Source organism: Nannobrachium achirus (genome assembly GCF_963921795.1).
Source record: "Nannobrachium achirus genome assembly, chromosome: 12".
In the NCBI taxonomy this organism is placed as follows: domain Eukaryota; kingdom Metazoa; phylum Chordata; class Actinopteri; order Myctophiformes; family Myctophidae; genus Nannobrachium; species Nannobrachium achirus.
The window spans coordinates 42,431,403-42,453,819 of record NC_137832.1 but is presented as its reverse complement, the minus strand read 5'-3'; the positions used below and the strand labels follow the sequence as shown (position 1 = coordinate 42,453,819).

General features: G+C 44.5%; 1 protein-coding gene across 1 annotated transcript in view; it reads right to left on the bottom strand.

Moving 5' to 3' along the window:
* Positions 1-22,417, bottom strand: part of sema6a (sema domain, transmembrane domain (TM), and cytoplasmic domain, (semaphorin) 6A) — a gene marked incomplete at its 3' end in the record, with an annotated part of 75,961 nt that overhangs the window by 29,943 nt on the left and 23,601 nt on the right. The window contains exons 6-14 of the mRNA XM_080739003.1: positions 21,887-21,977; positions 19,856-19,975; positions 19,169-19,257; positions 16,447-16,664; positions 9,953-10,084; positions 7,395-7,550; positions 4,143-4,316; positions 1,381-1,521; positions 1,160-1,237 (exon numbers count right to left, since the gene is read on the bottom strand). Of these exons, the coding sequence (XP_080595129.1) occupies positions 1,160-1,237; positions 1,381-1,521; positions 4,143-4,316; positions 7,395-7,550; positions 9,953-10,084; positions 16,447-16,664; positions 19,169-19,257; positions 19,856-19,975; positions 21,887-21,977 (1,199 nt within the window). The remainder of the gene's footprint in view (positions 1-1,159; positions 1,238-1,380; positions 1,522-4,142; positions 4,317-7,394; positions 7,551-9,952; positions 10,085-16,446; positions 16,665-19,168; positions 19,258-19,855; positions 19,976-21,886; positions 21,978-22,417) is intronic.

The following is a 22,417-nucleotide window of genomic DNA, read 5'->3' as shown; positions in this document are numbered from 1 at the left end:
TTCTGTGTCATAACTCAAGTCACAAATTATAGTTACCACTAGCATCAGGCTTTCCCTTACCCCAGTACCCAAGCAGCCCCAGGCCTTGGGGCCAATGACACTTTCCTTCCATTCATCCTTCCAATTGGCCTTTCAGAGGGAGGAAAATGCACCCGGCACCGCAGAATGGGAATGACCACAAGCGGCAAATACACAGAGAGAGAGAGGACTAGGTCGCTAGGCACGACACCAGAGCATTATGAAATAAGAGACAGGCTCAGAAAATGTGTCCTGCCTTTCACACTTCATAAAGCTAGTTCAAAAACATCATACTCCTCCCTGCTGTACCGTGGATGTTAATAGAAGGGCAACTTCTATCAGCATCCACTGTTTGTTGTATACTGTAGGCTCTATGCACAACAGCAGCCATATCGACGGGTTTCTGGTCCACGTTACACTGATAAAACTACAGTAGATGCGTGCGCAGGGTCCGTACCAAAATTAGCCAATGAAACCAGCGCTCCCCAAAACAACAGGTTTGGGGATTGGACGGAATTGATTACATGATACAGTCAGCTGTGCATTTAGTCTCAATGTTTGTAAACAAGAAACCCGTCTATTGGAAAGAAAGTTGGTCTCTTACTCTCTTCCATACTTTCTTCACACAGGTCTTACAAATCATACTAATTAAGGCTCTGTTCCATTCTGGTCAAACAGAGTCAGGGTGCTGATATTGTGTATGTTGGCTCAAAGTGTGTCCAAGTACCCTCATGGTTCCTTGAGGGGGTTCAAAATGGCCCCTTATGGATGTATAACTCTGAGAGTATACAAATGCAACCAAATGGACCCTTACAGGTCCATCTGGTTCCATTTGTACACTCTCAGAGTTATGGGGGTGCTTAACATTATTATGTTTCTTTCCAACATACTGTAGCTGCTGCTCATAAAGCCTATTCAATACTGTATAGTGCTGTATAGCTAGCTGCAGCTCCAGCTCAGGGACGTGTTGTTTGGAAACACTTCAGCGTGAAAGTAGGTCTACATGAAGCAAGGGCAGGGGAGCTTCAGCGAAGAATGTCAATTTAGAAGCTTCAAATAATACTGATGCTTATACTGTATGACTGATTAGATTTGACAAGCTTAAACGACAGAGCACATTCTTTATACGGTATGTACTTACTTTTGGTTGAGGACCACATCTCTGCATGCTCCTTCAGACACCCAACCACAATATGGGTCCCTGGAGGCTATACAGGACCTTGAGGACACACGCACACACGCACGCACACGCGCACACACACACACACACACACACACACAATGTATTACTTGTGAGAAATGATTAATCCTCCTAACCAAAGTAACCATATGAAGAATTTCACGCATGAAAATCCAACTTACTTCTTGCATCTCCCATGCCGTTCACAGCGCGACAGCGGCACCTTCACCACGCAGGAGGTGAAGGCCACCCACAAGGAGTGACTTCTACTGTCTATCTGTATGCTGATGATGCGCTTGTCTTCCACGCCATCTATGCTGCACCTGAGGAGACAAACACAGAGGTTTACAGTACAGAAATGCGGGGTTTCTTTCTTTCTTTCTATGCTATGTGCTATATTTTGTTGTCTATGTGTCTGTACATCTGTTTCTGTCTGTGTCCGTCTGTTTGCCCATTTGTCTGTCTGTCTGTCTGTCTGTCTGTCTGTCTGTCTGTCTGTCTGTCTGTCTGTCTGTCTGTCTGTGTATCTATCTATCAACTATGACAACATTTTAAGGCATAAGACAAATAGTGCAGAGGAAACACACTGTAGGATATCACCAATTTGAGAGAGCTCACATAAACATAAACAGAGGGAAGAGATGGCAGAGAGGGAAAATATGAGGCCAGGCATGAGGCAGGAGGATAATACTAGAGGAGAATATGAGGTCAGAGAGAGAGAGAGAGAGAGAGAGAGAGAGAGAGAGAGAGAGAGAGAGAGAGAGAGAGAGAGCGATAGAGCGAGAGATAAAGAGGATGTATAGATGCAACAGCTACAGTATAAACAGACAGATGGGCACTGTGAGCAGTCAGCACCAGCGCAGCACTTAGTAACAGTAAACCCCAACTAACACCATTGCCTTCAATCCACCACCATTCAACCTCCCATCCACCCCCCATTCCACAATCCCCTCTGTCCAGGCTGCCCCACCCATGCAAGCCGTCTTTGTCTGGCCGGCCCTGCAGGCACACACTGTAATCCCTTAGGGTGTGTCGAGCATCTCTGCCTTCTCCCATCCGTTCACACAGCTCTTCATCCCTCCATCCAGCTCTGGGGTGGATTTAGTCTGCCCGTTTGCCGTGTGCTGCACCCCGCATTAACACTCTCAATTAGGGCTTAGAGTCCATCTACACTGGGGAATGCATGCATGCATGCATGGCAGGCAGCCCTTCACTGAGCCAGTCAGCCAGCCAGTGAGCAAGCCAGTCATCCAGCCAACAAGCCAACAAGGTATGCTATCTAGCCATCAGTCAGTCAGTAAGTCAGGCAGGCAGGCAGGCAGGCAGGCAGGCAAAGTCACTTACTACTAAAGCCAGATGGCCAGCAGCCAACGAATGCTCGGCCGCTGCCATAACGAGGGAGATGAGGCGGGAGGGTGGATGGAGGGGAGAGCAGGGGAGAGATAAAGGGAGAGATAGAGGGAGGAGGCAGGCAAGAGGGAGAGGTAGAGGGGGGGAAGAGGACAGGAGGCATCATCCTCTCCACCCCGCCTGTCACATGACCAGAGATGCTGGACAACAACCGCTGCTAACCTTGAAGGGCCTCCTCTCATTCAGTGCCTCTCAGCCTCACTTCTGCTTTGCTCTCTACGACTAAAAAGAATACAAGGTACATAAGGTATTCTCTGCCCTGCTTCTTTCCACCCCTTTCTCACTTGTGTCCTCTTTGCCCCATTCATTCCCCTTCATCCATTACTCCTCATCTAAATATTTGCTCTGGCAGGGCCGCCCGCTGGCCGATTTCCCCTCATTTAGTACTATTCTAAATACACACCATCTCTCCACTGCTCTCCCCTCCATGTCCACCACATACACGCACACGCGCACACACTCGCGCACACGCGAGCGCATGGACACGCACGCACGCTACGCACGCTACGCACGCTACCTCACACAGCCGTATAATGTATTAGAGACAGATCCCAGCCTAACACAGGCTTGTGTGTATGTTTCCTTTAATCAGCCGAGGGTCTGGAGGAGCTGGGCTTTGCTGCGGTCAGGAGCCACAGCGCTCCACTATCCAGGGCCCTGGGATGTGTGCCTTTAATTTAGTAGCTGCGGTTGGACAGAGTGTAACCTGATAAAACTCTTTTAAATGATAGAGTAGCCATCTGGCTGGCTGGCTGACCGGCCCGGCTCTGTGGCTCAGGGGTTGGGGGGGAACTGGTACAGAGGAGGCTGGTGGGTTGGTGGGTTGGCCCAGTCGGGGGACATGGTTGGAAACATGCAAGATCACACACATGCGCTCACAGAAACGCACGCACACACACACAATGTATCAGACCAGTAGCTATGAAGTATCTATGGGTTGCTGCCTCTTTTACTGCTGTTTCTCTTTCCATCTCTCCCTCGCAATGTCTCTCTGTTTTCCTCAGATACAGATGCATACTGCTAGCCCTCACCCTTAAACACACTCATACGCTCACACACACACATACACACACGCGCGCGCATACACACGCACGCGCACACACACACACACACACACACACACATGCACGCGCACGTGCACACACACACACAAACGTGCGCATGCACACAAACATTACGGACAGAGATACTCACATAGAGTTATAATAAGAATAGAGAGGACACCAGATATCCCCGCCCGTCCACTTGCATTGAGTTGCTCACCCAGCGCATGAGGCGTTTTCACCCCTCCTTCCGCGTAGTAAAACCGTGACGTAGTGGGGCCACTGTGACGCATTTATCGTCATAGTTTGTGTTCATGGACGCGCTGGGGCTCAAATTCATGAACGAGCTCTTCCGGTATGAACGCGCGTCAATACAAAGAAGCCTATGCGCGTTCATGTGGTTAGTAGACCCAACTGCAGTGCCTCAAAACAGCCACCATGTCCATTTGGTTTCAGGGCGCCCCCAGGGTTCTGGGGGCTTGGATACTCACTTGTCAGGGTTGTAGACGTTGAGTTCCTCCAAGAACAGGCTGTCATTGAGGAGGCCAGTGTTCATCTTGGCCAAGAACTTGAGGATGATGCCTTTCTCTGAGCCCAGGAAGACCACAGTGTGGTTCTTATGAGGCCCAGCAGCGTTGTCGACCGCGATGCGTGTCAGACGATACCTGGAAGAGGACACAAGTACAGTACCAATAGATCAGCCAGCCAATCAATCACTTTGTTGGCGTATCTCCAAGGAGTGTCGTATGGAGCCCATTGATACTGTATAGATATAGACCATCAATAGACCAGCATGGAAACATGCCGAGCATCGCTAGCCAGTGCCATATAGTGTTCAAAAAAAAAATAAGGGATCAAACTAACTAAATGTATATCCCGAGTACAATCAAATATCGAATCACGCAGTCAATTCGATTACTATATCATCTACAGTATCAGATGATGTCTGATTGAGGATCATAAACAGGTATTGATTTCTTGAACCTCACAAAGACACGTCACATCACAACAGATTATGAGCTTTGACAATTTCTGAATAATGTATATTAGCGTCACAATACTATAATCAGCCCTAAAATATCCTGTCAGACTGTTCATGAGAATGTAACAGGTACAAATTGCAAATAATTGAGCAAACTGGCCAGGTACAACTTACAAGTGTCTGCTAATTGTTGTACTGAAGCTTTGGATGCAACTAGGCATACCAAGCACAACAGGCGGGCCAAAACACCCAACCTAATCCTACGGGCTGTTTACTTTTAGTGGCTCTCCAAGGTCTTTAAACTCAAAGGAAACCTCCTCTGATGTGACTATCTGTCTCCCAATTAGTTCTGGGCTGAAAGGACCTCTTAATGTTATGAAACATATCTTCAAATCTGCATGTATTATGCAAATCCCTTTCAATGTGTTTTTTTTATCAATTCAAGGAGATGGCAATTAAAGATTAAACTTGAGAGCTTATTGGGGGGAAAAAATACATTTCTCTTGTATCCTCAGGATACAAAAGGACCTTGCGAGAGTTTGCCATGTGACCTGAAGGAGAACATTACAAAAAAAAAACTATTTGCTACTAGAAACTATTTTGGTTGTAATGAATGTAATGAAGCGTGCTGAACAGTACGGTTTACAATATCAGCTCTTTAATAACCCTGGCGTCCGTATTTTGGACGTATGGCGAACATTTTAAGGGTTTAAGTGGTTACGGCCATGTTCTCTTATTCCCTTCTCTCCCTTTGTTTTCGTCTTAGATGGCATTGAAATTCTCAGCGGTTTTGTCCAATGAAAACAGCCGCTATGTAAAGCATGGCTGTAGCTCCAAGGACTTTGGCAATGGGATTTGGTCTCATTGAAATAATACAATCTCAAGGACTAAGACATTCACTGTCTTTTCCCCATTCAGAGTAATAGGAATCTCAAGAGGAGGGTTCTTCAAAGTGCCCCCTCACTCTCTGCCACTGATTGTGTGCACGGCAAGCTGAAAAACCCTGCCACAGTAGAAGTCATAAGGACACAATAGATAGGCCTTTTCCAATTTGTGACAAAAACCGATGCTCGATACTGAGATGTCCCCTCTGGCATGGCAGGGACAAAGCCCTATTACAGATGCTGTTTCCAGTTGACTTCCCAGAGTCAAGACTAATATTCCATACAGAAATTAAGTCATGGATACTGTACTATAAAATCCCCCCCACCCCAACCCCCACCCCCACCCTATTCTCTCTGTCTGTCTCTCTCTCTCTCTCTCTCTCTCTGTCTTCATAATGTCAATGGTCTTTATAACTTACATAAAGCTGTTAACTACTGCCCCGGCTGCGCTCTGTGCAGTGTCATTTCAAATAAAATGAAACAGCCTGACCCCTGATTATATAAAGATAAAAATTCTGTTATTCACAGTATGCTCTATAATGTAAGGCATTAAGCCTTAAGGTAATGAAAGGTGAGAGATGTACTGTAGGAACGTTGTGTGCATTCTAACAAAGATAACACAGACCGGGTCAAAATAGCACGGATTCCATTCAAATGATTTGTAAACCAAATGAAAATAGCTTCATGCTGCCTGTTTTGAAAGTGAATTTACCCTTGTTACAGTTAGTCAAGTGCTTGGTAAGTTTACAATTCCATCTCATCTCAAGCATCTCTAAATTTAAAGCTCAACTAATTGGGATTCAAAACCATCTCAAATGAAAAGCTGTGTGTGTGTGTGTGTGTGTGTGTGTGTGTGTGTGTGTGTGTGTGTGTGTGTGTGTGTGTGTGTGTGCGTGCGCGTGCGCGTGCGTGTGCGTGTGTGTGTGTGTTTGTGTGCGTGCGTGCGTGCGTGCGTGCGTGCGTGCGTGCGTGTGCGTTTTGCTTCTGTGGGCTAGTTTCAGGTTGCCAATGAGATGGTACTCTGCTGTCCTATACCCCCAGAGACTGTCTGAATCGTCGGTGTGTAGCGTAGCCAAATGCCAGACAGACCTTCATGATCAAACGGCCACAGCCACAGAGCACTTGCTTTGGGGAATGGGCTCAACTCCAGAAACTCTGGATGTAAGCCAGCCAAAAAGAAGAAAAACTCTCTTTTACCCAATTCTTTCTGGTAGAGAATTTGAATAAAAGGGCAATGTGTGTGAAAAAAGAAAAGTTCATAGAACTTTTATGGAAAACTACAGTTAACTTTATAAATACTTTAGAATCCATGGTTGCAGGTGACAGCTGAGCAGACTAGAATATGTGACATTCCAGAATATTTCAGTATGAAGCCTCCACCCTTTCCAAAATCATCACAAATTAAAATAGCATGCTCGTTGTGTCTTCATCACACCACTATCTCAGTGCCAGACAGGACGAGGATTATAAAATTGATCAGTATATCTTGTGGTTACAGAGTACGATCCTCAGTGATTATAATTTGTAACTCAGAGAGAGTGTACAACATTTGCACACTCTCAGAGTTATATGAACACTGATTGCACAAGTAGGGCCTTAAAGGAGTAGTTCACCCCCAAAATGACCCTTTTTCTATATATTAGTCACACCATGGAGACTTGAGTCCAATAATATTATTATTATCGCATTCCTAAGACAAAAAATGTATTATAGTAAATGTACCCCCATTTATTCTGGATGGGGACCCAAATGCATGGGCCTGAATGGGGACCCAAATACAAGGCCCTGAATGGGGACCCAAATGCATTTGTGTGAGAATCAATGGGGGTAAATTTACTTGACCCTTGACAATGAAGCACTGGGTGTGTAGCACTCACCGGACCATGGTCTTGAGGAACCAGGGTCTGTTGGCGATGGAAGGCACGGCCTCGTCCATCAGAGGGTGCTGCTTGATGAAGTTCAGCGTGTCATCAGGGAACTCGTTGGACAGCTTGTACCTCTCCAAAGACGGAGTGCCAGCACAGCATCCAGGCCTGAAGGAGAGAGGAGAGGAGAGGAGAGGAGAGGAGAGGAGAGGAGAGGAGAGGAGAGGAGAGGAGAGGAGAGGAGAGGAGAGGAGAGGAGAGGAGAGGAGGTGGATGAGGGTAAAACAAGGAGCAGGAAAATTATTCGGATCAGAAGAGAGGACTTGTAGCATTGATTGATTGTTTTACACAGGAGCTTAATTTCACTTCAAATCAATGAGGGGGTGAAGCTGCAACACTAGCCCTTCTCACCAAGATGCTTTGATGAGAGCACAGGAAGAAAATGCCCTGTTTTCATTGGAATCAAACACGACACACTTCCCTACCATTTCTGTTTATAGGGAACCAACGGGAGCTGCTTGTTAAAGTGAAGCAGCCCTTTGATAGTGTTACTCTTTGCAGTCACATTTCACCCCTAAGAGCTTGTAAAACACTTTACTGTACCCACTTCTGCCACCCTGATGTGCCACATAACCCACACCAGATCCGTGGAACATTAACCGGCCGGCCAACAACATTCTTTTGACAATCCACAATGTTGTGACTTTATCAATCTTTATCAAGACAGCGTTGGTTCCCATATTTGACTGCCATTGACTTATATTATACATTTTAATTAAAATATACAGTATAAAGGAAAATAAAAACTTCACAACATGTAAAACCTATTGGCAATTTGCACAAGAAATGTTGTGCTGATCGGTCCAATAGTTTGAGAGACGCACGCAGGCACACACATAAACTCTGGCATCCCTATTTTGGGTGGTTCATTAGTAGACCAATATGTTCCACTGCATCAACTCATTGTGAGCTTGTAGATTGGCCATTTTCAATTAGCTGAAATATAAAATAGGACATAAATGATTATGGTAATCAGAAAATAATGTTTAAATGGAATTATGTTATTGTTATTTGGTCTATTGTCTTAATCTTCTGGTGCATATTGGAATACTAGAGTCAGTGTTTAAAAAACAAATACATTTATTTTTCATTAATACTAAAAGCAAGCATCTCTGCAGTAAGGCATGAGCTCACAAAACATCCTGTGCCATTGAAAAAGTTGACAAATAGAAGCCTCTTTTAGATGTTATTTGTTCTATTTGCCTTGATCCACTTCACCGAAAGATACTCCATTCAACCCTTCCATATATCTCTTTTCAGTATTAAAATGCATGAATCACACATTTTCAAAAGCCTGCATTACAAAAAAGAATTCTATTGTACATTTTCAGTGCATTAACACTGGTGACAGCCATGTCCTAGGATGCGAGAAGAGCAGACCAGAGGCAAGCCTTTCTCCAATTCAGTAAGCAGAATGTGTAAATGATTCAGTATGATGAGTCTAGCACCAGAGGAGCAGTCTACTGGGGCCAAGCAAGGCCTAGTCTCTCAAGCCAGACAACCTTCGAATGCTGTAACTGTGCCTCATATCTTTCTGTTTGTGAAAATATATTTATAAAATTCTTGAATTTCCATTTTTGCTTCGATTAATTGATTCACAGTAGGACTTGTTTGCAGTACATGACATGCAAAGACAAAATGGAAGTGGGGGACATCCGCACTGTATTCAAATAATCCTCAACGCTTCCGATGTACAGTCTGTTCACCCCTAAAAACTACTTTTTTTCCATTAGTTACTCACGTCATGGAGACTTGAGTTCAATAATATTTTTAGTTTTTAGTCGCATTCCTAAGACAATCATTTGATTACAATAAATGTACCCTCACTGATTCCGGATGTCAATGGCAGTAAATTTACTATAATCATATTTTTGTCTTACGAATACAACAAATACCCTGTTTTGTCTTGCATGTCTATGCTCTCTCTCTGCCCTCTGTTTCCTGTCTCTCTTTACACTGACCTTACATTATGTTGCAAGTAAACTTGTAATTTCACGCTAATCAGAAGAATTTTGTGTTACAAAAACGCGCACGCACGCACGCACACACGCACACACACGCACACACACACTACTAAACCATGTATTCTCACTGCCTTATCAGCCATATGGGAATGCATGCACGCGCTGGGTACTAACAATGATCCTGGCCCAGTTATTTGTAGCGAGGGAAAGGAGTGCGGCTCTTAGCAAGCTAATTAGGGAGCAGTAGATGAGAGATTGATCAGCCTGGTGCATTTGTAGAATTAACCGTCCATCTGCAAAATGATCTCATGCTTCATTTACTGATATCGAGCCCCTTCTTTTATCCTGTTGTGTGTGTGGGGTGGGGGAGGAGGTGAGGTAATGCATTAGGGTGTGTGTGTGTGTGTGACTGTGTGAGTGTGTGTGTGTGTGTGTGTGTGCGTGCGTGCGTGCGTGCGTGTGGGCGTGTGTTGGCGTGCGTCCGTGCGTGCGTGCGTGACCATGACAGTGTGTGTGCATGCCATGTGCGCAATTAGCTGCTGTTACCTTGGCTTGGGAACCCTCTCCTCGGGAACAGGTGTCCAAGTGGAATCTGGGGATTTCTGCTCTTTGAAGCGGCCTGTAAAAGCGTTGGCCACGTCTGCCATGTCATATGCACACACTGCTGAGCCCGGAATGCTGGAACACACAAACAATCATTTATTTATTTTTTGTCATTATTGCGACCGTAGGTCGCAGTTTACTATCAGAACCGCCACATCTTGACCGCATCTGTCCATCCGGACTGGTAACTGGCGTGTCTTTTTTGTTGATTGACTCTCACGTTCTGACATCACGCTCTGACATCATGGGAACCAAATCCCATTTATTTCCATTTACGGAGATCCCTGTGATGCCAGGGGAACCAAATCCCTTTTATGCCCATATATGGAGATCCCTGATGTCATCAATATTAAGCACATATGGAGATCGCTGTGATGCCGCAGGTGAACCAAATCCCTTTGGCCAGATGGCCAAGACAAGGGCGAGGCCACTTTTCACCCTTAGGCGTCTTACTGGTAATATTTTGTTATGTAGATTTGTTTTCTTGAACACAAATGTTGAGAATGTTATTTAGACAGATGCTAGGTTTGAAGTTCACCTGGTACCCTAACCCTAGTCAGGGTTTCCTGCAGGGAAAAGTCTTGACCAGGGGGGGATTTCATGGCGCACGCGCAAAGCGCGTGCGCCGAAATTTTTTGATAATTAATTAATGAATTCGAGTAATTAATTCATTTAATTTTTAATATTAATTCTTATTTTTGCCCTATAAAAACACATGAATGTGCCTATGATGACGGAAAACACAACTACATGCTATCATCCACATTTATTCAACATTGAATAACTACGTTTTTCACAGGACAGTGTAACTTGTTTTTTTCCCCCAGGTTAATCAACCAGCACTCGTGCCATATAAATAGAAGTCTACAGCACAGTAAAAAAACAACAACATTGGTGTAAAGTAACTAAGTAGATTTACTTAAGTAGCCTACTGTATTTATACTGTACAAAGGAGATTTTCAGGTATTTGTACTTTACTTGTGAGTAAATGAGAAGAGGAGGGTCTCTCTCTCTCGACGCAATCTACGACTCGCTGTGCAGCTGTGTCACTGTCAAGTTGACCTAGGCTCGCCTCTCAGAGAACTTCAAAAGAAGTTAACGACCATCAATTAAGCAGCTGCAAGCGCTGCTCTGCTCTCCTGCCAGTGAGGCACAACTTGCAGTGCTTAATTTGTGCCGGATCAAGCCGGATCTTGTTCCGGTACCTCACTTTTTCTGACCGGCACCTATTTCATTGGATCCGCCACCTATTTGATTTTGAATCAAGGATCCGGGACCTTCCCTGTCAATAAAAATCTATAAATAAACTGTTTTTTTAATCTATGTTCTCTCTGTTTTATGTTGTTCTGGTGTGACCCTTGTTTGATAATTTTTTTAATATTTGTATGCGTTTTAATCTGAAAAACAAAAGAGGGGTTTGACAGACATCAATCACGTGATGACACAGGTTCACGCAACAAGTTGTTTTGTTTCCGCCTCGGTCGCACGCTGCACTGCACACTGCACAGGGAGTTTACCATGGAGTTTACCGGGCAACAAAACAATACGCAAGCAAGCGGCTGCTAAAAGGTCAAAGCGACAAACTAAACTTTAACGTTCTTCAAACCAGTCGGTCAGCCAGACCCCAAACAGGCCAAAGTTATTTCGGCAGATAGCGACAGGCCGACAGCACAGCAGCAGCGGGGCTCTGTGCTGTAAACAGCGGCACAGATGAGGAGGGGGCAGCCACTGGCATGATGACACCCGATGACCAGCACGGGGAACGAGAGGAGGAGGATGAGGAGGATAAATCAGAGAGTGAGGACGAAGGAGGTGGTGAGGAGGACAGGACAGCAGCGACAGGTGAAAGGGGGCTCCTTACTGCAGGGGGGATTTGGACAGAGGCTCAGTTCAATGCCATAAAAGGCTTTTAAGCACACGTTGTTAACTTGCATTTATCTTGTGCATTGTTATTGATTTAGAGCCATGAGTAAATGCTGTGAATGAGTGTAAAAATGTCCCATCGCTGCGTGGGTATGATTAGCGTGAGTCGTGACATTGCTTGCTCTGTTGCTCAGGGACAGCGCTGTTGTGTGTGTGTGTGTGTGTGTGTGTGTGTGTGTGTGTGTGTGTGTGTGTGTGTGTGTGCGCGCGCTGATGGACAGTGAATGGACAGAGAGAAGTGAGAGAACGTGTCACCCAGTTTAGGCTTGCTTTTTTAAAATAAAACTTCCAGTCCTAATTATAGGCTATGTCCCCTCCATTGAAGGGAAACTACATTAAATGAAGACTGAGGACAGGAGAGCCAGTGAGAGTACTGTGAGACAGGAGGGGAGACCTTTGTGACGATGAAGAACTCATAGAACTGATTGCAACATCTCTGGAAAAAGATGTCATGTGTCTGAATTTGCAAGCATATAAAGAGGATTCAGTTAGTCATGGACAAAACACACGTGAACAAGAAAAGGAAATGCATCCTTGTTACACAGGACAATTAATCAGATTGAATCTGAATCTGCTTTTGTTGGACTGGACATTAGTGATATTATTGTTGTACACTGATATTTTGGTTAGCAACAGTGAGTTTGGCATTTGGCTGTGTGTGCAGTGTTCTTACAAATACATTTTCACTTTACTATTTTGATACACCACACCTCTGTTGAAACAGATAAGATAATTATTCTATTGCACTGTGCAGTAGTGCTGTTTATATATGGTCATCTATGTTTTCGTCCTTCCAAATAGAGACTTTTTTGGCTTCTGTGATGCTTTATTGTTGACAGTGATATATACTGTATATATATATATAGTTAATGTGTTAATGAAAATGTACACCGGGTGTGCGTGCGTGCGTGCGTGCATGCATGCGTGTGCGCGCGTGTGCACGTGCGTGCATGTGCGCGTGTGCACGCGAAACCTAGGATCCCCCACCTTTTCATTGACAAATTAAGCACTGGGCACAAGTAACGAGTACCCTTATGTTTTCTTCACATGGCTGCCATGTTTGAAAGATAGGGTTGGTATGGGGGTTTAACATGCAATTTCGCGATTGCGATCATGCCTAGTACATTGTTGGAGGTCCAAAAAGTTTTTTTGAAAAAAAAAAATATATTTTTGAAAAAAAAAATTTAATAGCCTTGGGGGGGCGGGGGGGTTTTCTGGCCGGGCGGGGCGCCTGGCCTGTAAAGTGCTGCAGGAAACCCTGCTAGTTTCTATGGACAGGTACAGGCAGTAGGGCTACGTGGATTAATGTATCTTTTATATAATCATTTATATCTGCAAAGTAACTAGTAACTACATTTTTCAAATAATTGCCTTGGAGTAAAAGTACAATATTTGGTTCCGAGATGTACTGGAGTAGAAGTAAAAGAACTGAAAATTGGAAATACTCAAGTAAAGTATAAGTACTGTACCTCAAAATTGTAAAAAGTAAATCTACTTAGTTACTTTAAACCACTGGGTTCAGTAACAATTTATCCTGTTATTTGTTGACTACGGTTCATGCTTATTCTGATCTCACACTTGTAAGTCACTCTGGATGAGGCTGTGAGCTACTGTACTGTAAATGCAGAAACTGTAAATTGAAGTCTCATTGAACATTTGCGTATTAAGCCCATTATACCACACCACAAACGTGCATTTGAGCATTTACTGTATATTACGTCTCTTCTATCACTTAGAATTGTGCACTGCTGACGTGACAAACGGCTGACTGTTCTCATCATTTTGTAGTGCCTTCAGTAGTTGACGTGTGGATGGAGTGGAGTATACTAGTAAGACACCTGAGGGTGGAATGCGACCTCAGGGTGACATGAGACCTCGCCCTAAAGGGCGAGGTCACGCCAATTCTTGACTATCTGGCCAACCACAGCGTTTCTCTGACGATTCTAGTTGTTATCATTCTGGGGGGAGTTTGTTCATGTTTTTGTGAGGGTATCAACCCTAGGAGACACGGGGAGAACATGCAAACTCCACACAGAAAGGCCCTATCGCCAACCCCACCTAGGGTGTGAGCGATAGGGCCTAAACATGGAGATGTGGAGAACACTATATATGGAGATAGTCCAGTCCATCATGTCATATGGGACTACCGTCATAGACAGTAGCCATTGTTAGGCCGGAGTCAATGGCTGTCTGTCTGACTGTCTGTACATGAAGTGATGTCACATGACATACTTTTTATGCCCATATTTGAGTCATTCTGTACCACATCTCCATGTTTAGGCCAAACAGGTTCGCTCCATTTCTCCATGTATAGGTCCAAATGACCAACGTCGAGCTTGACAAGGAGGATACCGCACATTGTACCTCATCCACCATTTCTTCTCTCTCCTTTTGGTATCTTTATACTCCTCCTCCTTTTTTTCTTTTTTATTCTTCTCTTTTTTTCACAGCCGCCCCCATATTTACTTTAGAAAATATATATTAAATTCTAAGAACGTTTCGAGTACCAGTTTGATACAAGAGCGAATAAGCGCTACACTTCTGGAATCCTGTGCGTCGACTTAAAGTCGGATCCAGGCCTAATAACTTTATCTAGCCGCCCCCGTTGCCATCTCCTTTTCTTTTCTGAGACACATTGTACCCCATCCACCCTTTCTTCTCTCTCCTTTTGGTATCTTTATCCTCCTCCTCCTTTTTTTGTCTTTCTTAGTCTTGTGTATCCTTCTCTTTTGGCTACTGTCTATGACGGTAGTCCCATATGACATGATGGACTGGACTATCTCCATATATAGTGTTATCCACATTTCGTGTAGCCGCCCCGTACAGGAAGTGATGTCACAACTCGCTGACATCACACTGACATCACAGGGGTACGGAAGGACACTCAAGCGACACGGTTCTTCAGAGTATATGCGACCTTCGGTCGCAATTAGATAACAAACATATTCAGCAACAACTGTACAGGTCACTTTTGAGGGACAGAGAGAGAGGACACATTCCTTTCCATCACACAAGAACGGGTTTCCCCGAATGCCTTGAGGAAGCATAAGTTCAGCACAAGTCCACTGTTGGGCCAAAAATATGGGAGACAGATGATGGTATTGTTGCTATTCATATAGAGGAGGGGGGGAAGGGGGCACACACAGCTTGTTGTGATAGCAGCTGAGCCACTGGCTAGTGGCTACTGGATGTGTCTGTTTGGAATCAATGCATAGTGCAGCACTGACTCACTTTTCTATTTCTCACACATCTGCCCACAAGAACTTAAACTAAGAACTGTTCAGTCGCTACCATTCACTCTTAAAAAATGGGAATCTCTCATCTGTCTCCCCGGACTCTATCTCTTACAGACCAGTGGGGAGTTTTCGGAACGCCTTTCTGGCTATTGCATCATGGGCTAGACACATCATGCAGTCATGGGCAGACAGAGCGCACAAGGGCAGTATTATAGAGGACAAGGTCAGGGAACAGTTGCACTGTTCACCTCTTGGTCTGGCCACTAAAAGATAGTTACAAGCCTCTATACTGGATATAGGCACAGAGGCTTACAGAGTCATACACTATTTATACCAGGCAGCCACCAGGCCAACGACACAGTACCAACCTGAGTGTTAATTTAACTCTGAGAGTGAATAAATGGGTCATTTCTTACGCTCTCACTTACAGGTCCATTACACACTGTGATTTAAATTAACACTCTGGACTCAGCCGTCAGCTTGGAAAGGCAGCCAACCAGCCAGTCATCCAGCCAGACATGACAATTAAATGAAGGACTGGAAACCCCTTTACAGTCAGTGAGTGTTTCCTCCAATTTCACCTGCAGGCTGCGAAATGGAAAGTTAATGCCCAGGCTCAAAACCTCTGCTTATAGACAATTTTGGCTGGCTTCATTTGATTTTAATGTCCATTAACCATGCTCAATTGCATTGTCACAAGCAATTGTCTTATCTGCTAAAACGCAACCATAAAATGGAAAATTACAATATGTGTCAGCTGGGCCCATGGTAATTTTCAATTTAGATGGAGAAAAAAAACACCTCCCAGTCTATGAATATGAAAGCAGCTCAGAATACGAAGAATTAAGGGGAAGAAATAAGACTATGCACCTGTGTGACGAAAAGGCCAAGAAAACTGTTTTGACAGCAGAAATGAGTGTCGCCCCAACGGCCACAGATATAAAGTGTCCCTAAGGGACTCTGAGGGCACAGCCGCTATGAAAAAGGTCAATCTGTTGTAATGAAGTAATTACAGTTACATGTGTTTCAAACTGCGATGATGGTTGACATTCACAAAATCTGAACGCAATCTGTTGATTCTACCTATTTGAAATTGGTTTACTCACTTAAACAATTACAGTGTTCATTACACATGGGTAAAATGACCTTGAGAAATCACTTATACGATTACAATTTGTTAATTAATGAATCCATCTCCCATGCCTCAACTCTAATCACTGAGATCTTTGTGAGTCATTGGACACTACTTTCATTCAGCCACTCATCGGCGGACTGCACCTGTTATAGGGCGTGGAGAAGGTCGCCATGACGACGTCGCGTCCGTTGATATGAATGACGTTGGTCACGGCCTGCAGGATGTTGAAGTAGAAGTGCGAGTCCCCGGGGATGGAGCAGTTCAGTCGGGTTTTGAGGAAGGACGTCCATTGTTTCTCCAGGACGCGCTGCGAGCCCCCGCGGTCATTCTTGCAAACCCTGGCCACCCGCGGAAACATCACCTGAGGAGAGGAGAGCCACTTCAAGCCTTAAGTCTTAAGCCTAATTTACATTTTGTTGTACGGCCGTGTCGTTCGTACATACAAGTATAAACTAGCCATTAAATAGGTACAAAATGCGAGGATTTTGGCCTTAAGCTAGATGCAGAATAGACCCAAATTTAGAGTGAACATTTTTAACTCAAATCTTTGTTTCTGGGGGTCACTGGAACAAAGGCCAAAAACCAGGGAGCATTCCACTCCTCGCGTACAAAATATATGGAGCTCTCACCTACCACAGTAGTGTCAAACCACCTCATCTATGTCTCTATTGCTTGCATGTACCTGCATTTCCCCTACAATGCAATTATTTAAATCCCCTCATGGTTAATGCGAGCCAAAAAATGATTAATATCCAAAGAACCCGATTATTAATTATACATAAGACAATATTGTATTTTGTGGCCCTCATATAAAGACTAATACACATGTTTCTACGTATTATGAAGCGGCAGCCAATGTGGCCTTACGTGGATTGTAAACTTTAGGGCTCAATTACCACAAAAGAAAGCACAATGGCGTATTTTATGGCTACTGTATTTTATGGCTGCCCACCGGAAATCCAACCGATGAAATCTGTGGCAGGTAGCTTGTAAGGGCTAGCACAAGGTCCCATCAAATAGTAAATTAAAGATATAGCATAGGAAACTGGTGTGTTTAATACAGCGTTAAAGACTCTGCACCTGGCAAGAGAAAATTCAAAATGTATGACTTCAATAGAGGCCGGTGCTGTAATTGCTACTCTGCAATACGATGGTGTAGTCAGTATTGTAATTAGTCGTTGTCACACTGTACTTACAGCAATAAATCTAACCCCAACCTAAAATTACCACGTAGAGTAAACACTGAATGTGAGTGAACATGCACTTAGATCAGATCCCATCGCACACTTGCACACACCCACCCACTTACACACCCGCACGCACGCACGCACGCACGCACGCACGCACGCACGCACGCACGCACATCACTGCACAGACACATGCCCACACACAGTGCACCTACATACAGTACCCACCCATTTAAAGCACACGCCAATGATACACAGACACACATGTACATGTACACACTCACATACACATATACACAAAGAACATGCACTATGCAGGACACGGGTGACTACCTGTCAGCTGGATGCATAATTATGTCAGCTTTACATTTCATAATTCATACTTAGGCCTACTGAACACACCCGAGCACTGTCTTCTCTATGTCTTACAGTCTACCTTTAAAACAGCTAGATGTGGCCACGGTGTGTACACACACACACACACACACACACACACACACACACACACACACACACACACACACACACACACACACACACACACACACACACACACACACACACACACACACACACACACACACACACACACACACACGGATATAACTCATATAACTGGAACAAATATCTACTTGAGGCTTGATAATTTGATTGATCTAAATTCAAAATCATGCTTCCATTTAATCCCCCCGTCCTCTTGTATGCTGGAGATAATGGACTGGTAAAATAAGTAGGCCAAATGTGTATAAACGAAGTAAACTATGGAATGGGCTTTTTGTAGTAGCTTTATTGATTGTTTTACAGAACGCTGATGACTGTTTACATTGCCAAGGAAAGCTTGGTTAATCAATTAAAATGGAGAGATATCGTTTGTCAAACCGTAAATTACTCTCTGAAGCATATGGCTCAAGCCGCAGGCATAATTATACTGACATTCCTTTCAAAGTGCTTGGTGGATTTCAGAATTCCCTGATCTGCATTCATGTTTGGTATGACTCCATCTTGTCAGTTTGGACTGAAATTCCATTATTTCTGCGCTTCTTGTCACACCCGAGTTCTACCTACGCCATCCCCCATCCCCGTTCTGCCTTTCATTCTATCATGAAACTACATAGTGAAAGATTCCATTTCCATAATGCTATTTTCTTCCTAGCTGGTATCCAATTAAACTTTCTCCAGGCAGAGGCCTAAAACTGAAATGAGAAGATTAATAGAATATGTTGCTATCCCTCTGCTGTACAATCAGGGCGATTTCTCATTCCTCTTTTCAACGCTCGACTAGTCCTCCCCCTGTCTCATTTTCACAAAGAAAGTTAAATGGAAGCCCTTTGCTGGGAAAACACTCAAGACACAGAGGACAAACAGTAGCGAGGACGGACGGATGCGACGTGCAATCCGCCAGAGTATATTTAGACTTCCAAATAGATTTCCAGACATCCACATGCTTATGCACATACTTCTGTTTGAAACTATTTTCGGTCCCACGTCCTGTCCGGTGTTTATCAATTGGTGAAAAACATTTGGCCACTTTGCTACCCCTGAAAGCCCTCGTGCAAGTTATTTGATACGCCCATTTCCTATTTGCTTCCTCAGGCACTTCCTGCCTCTCCTGGTAACTAGGAAGTCGTTGCTGATTAGAGTTCAAACAATAGAGGAAGAAACGGGGGCGCTGCCTCACCTTTCCCATTGTGTTGTATTCCATCGCAATTTCCCGAAAGAAGAAGTAGATGAAGTCCCCATAATCAACAGCCTGGACAAAGTAGGGCTCTGAGAAGGCGAGAAAAAAGACAGAATAGACAAAGTGACATTTTGCAATGACAAAGCAGAACTGACACCGTATTTCAGACCAAATAGCTGTGAATATCTGTCACATTATGTAGAAAGGCCCCAACAGTGAGTCTTGAGTGCCTCAATCCATCATCCCATCGTATCAGCGAGGCGATTTGCATGTAAGGAATTGAGCGTGTGTGTGCGTGTGTGCGTGTGTGTGTGGGGATCGCTCTATTGAGATCTGACAGGTTGGACTTGTGGTTGTGGCTCCCACGGGCATAGCAATTTCCTGGCTGCATCAACAGTGCTGAGATAGGTTGGCAAAATGACTGCATCAAATAGAGCGTGTAGCATTGGCATAACTGCTCCTGCATTTTATTCATATAAACAGAGGCACCGACACACACACGTATTCATGAACTGTTTACATAGCACGCTACCTGTATGTGTGTATACACATATAGACACACACACACAAATCACGAGGTCACAATCACGCGCATGCACATCCAATCCAAGGTTTGTTTACGAACACGTCACTCAGCCTTGTGTTCGCTAAGTGTGACGACTCTGTTTGTTAGCCCCGTGCGCTCACCTTTCAGCCACTTAGAGTCGTGCTTGACAGTACGCAGCGTCGGGCTGTCTCCTAGGCTACGATAGATGACCGCATCGATTGCAAGGAAGTCTGTTACCGTGGCCGAGTACAGCTTGCCATCTGTAGAGAGGTAAAAAAAAGGGAGAGAGAGATGGAGGGAGGGATACGGTGTAGAGATGGAGAGGTAGTGGGTGGGGGCGCAGCAGGGAAGGTAAGGGAGAAAGAGGAAGATGGAGAGAGGAGTAGCGGAGAGAGTGTTGAGTTAAGTCGAGCACGTTGGCCAGGAGAGGAAACACACAAAGGCACTCCAAGGTTCCATTTCCCGGTGACTGGGTAGATAAACATGTTTTAGAACTCTCAGACCTGGTTGAGATGGGTGACACATGCAAACAGGCTGGGCTCTCTGACACAAAACAAACAGTCTGCACATATGCCTATAGCACACATACACATGCACAATTATGATCGCTCGCTTGTGCACACTGTTCTACACGCCAGCGCAAACCTACAACAGAGCGGTGCACTCATATGTGTATATGCACGCAAGCAGTGCCATGGTTCCACAGTCACACCACACTCACACACAAACCTACAACAGAGCGGTGCACTCATATGTGTATATGCACGCAAACAGTGCCATAGTTCCACAGTCACACACACACACACACACACACACACACACACACACACACACACACACACACACACACACACACACACACACACACACACACACACACACACACACACACACACACACACACACACACACACACACACACACACACGAAGTGAACACTATACACCACTAGTATGACCTCAGCCTGCCTTGGCTATGACCACAGTGGAAACTCAAACTACATAATTGAAAGGATAGCAGCGAGAGGAACCCTCTTGATTACTCAGTGCTTCCAACTTCATCCAAGCAGCTCTGCTACAAATTAACTGGTCAACCCTGTAGGAATTTCACTCTCCTCCTTGGCTATAAACACACAGAGGGAGAGCGCAAATGTCCATAAACTGGTTCACGGTTCAAGTATGAACTTTAGGGCTGAATGTATTTAGCAGGCGTTTGGACCGATCGCATCTGAAGAAATGCCCCCACCGGAAAGCTGACTCATTCTGGTTTCTCTGTGATTTATTTTGAAACTTGCACTCTTCAAGAGAAAGGGGGAGAGAGAGACGGAGAGCAAGAGGGAGAGAGAGAGATACCACAGTATAAGCTAGTCTTGGTGCATTTCCAGCAGAGCTCTAACAAGCAGTGGATTCCTAATGTAGAGCAAATGTGCTCCCCCAGTTCCGTCAATCGCTGAAGAGTGTGTAAAAGAGATTGTCTTTTTTTTAATAACATATCACAGAGCTGCCATCAGAATATTATTATTCTTAAGGACCATATTAAATGCAACCGCAACTAATCCCCATGTTCAAATACACTCAACTTTCCCATCGAGTTCAAAACACGTCCCAGCGTTTAAGAACAGCCTGAGCCTGACAGGAGGAAATATGGATTAACGTTTCTTTCTACCTCATGGTGGCTCAGTGATCCAGCAGAATCACAGACACACAATCTATTGTCTTGTAAATGGTAAATGGTGCATTTATATAGCGCTTTTATCCAAGGCGCTTTACATAGATTGTGCATTACATTCACCCATTCACGCACACATTCATACACCGGTGGCGGAGGAAACCATGCAAGGCACCAACCTACTCACCGGGAGCAATTAGGGGTTCAGAGTCTTGCTCAAGGACTCTTCGACATTAACTCAGGGGGAGCCCGGATTCGAACTGGGAACCCTTCAGGAACCCTTCGGGAACCCTTCGTGCTCCTAATAACGGTTTCTCTACCCCCGAGCTATGTGTGTTGTGGCGTAACTCTTCTAAAGCAAGCTGCTTTTTACTTAGATTTCACTACGAATGGCTCAAAGAACCTCCACATGTTCTTAGACATTTTGCTGAACTAAACAAATCAAAATTAAATGAAATTTGTGAGGCACGGTACACAGAATAAATACTGAAGTGTTTTCTTACCAGCAAAGAGTGCAACATTGGCGTGCTTGGCGTCATATGGGCAGCGTGCCATCCCACTGATCTCCTCTCCCAGGGCTTCCAGAGTGTCCAGCTAGGGTCACAAGTGAGGCAAAATGTAAATAAATTGTAGTGTTACAGTATGTTATAAAGAAATACATTGGAAGCATGTTACTAAGAACTGAAGCGAGGAGTACGGAGGCTGGTTGGTAAGTGTCATGAGTCCTGTCACTCTGCAGAGCTAACCCAGTTCAACTTTGGTGGGGAAGATGAAGTCAAATGACAACAGACCGTGGCATACTGTAGTACAGGGGTCAGCAACCTTTTTGAAGTGAAGTGCCATGTTTTTATTTTCTAGATAGTCAGTGTGCCTTGTCAACATTCATTTTAATGACATCCCATATTTTGAGTGGGGAGGGAACCTTGTAATAATGATCATTAGACTCGGAGCAAAAACCCACCCATCTCCCCGACTCCCTCCCCAGTCAAAGTTCAGAATTTTAATGAATGTAGAATTATGTGCAGGATGTAATT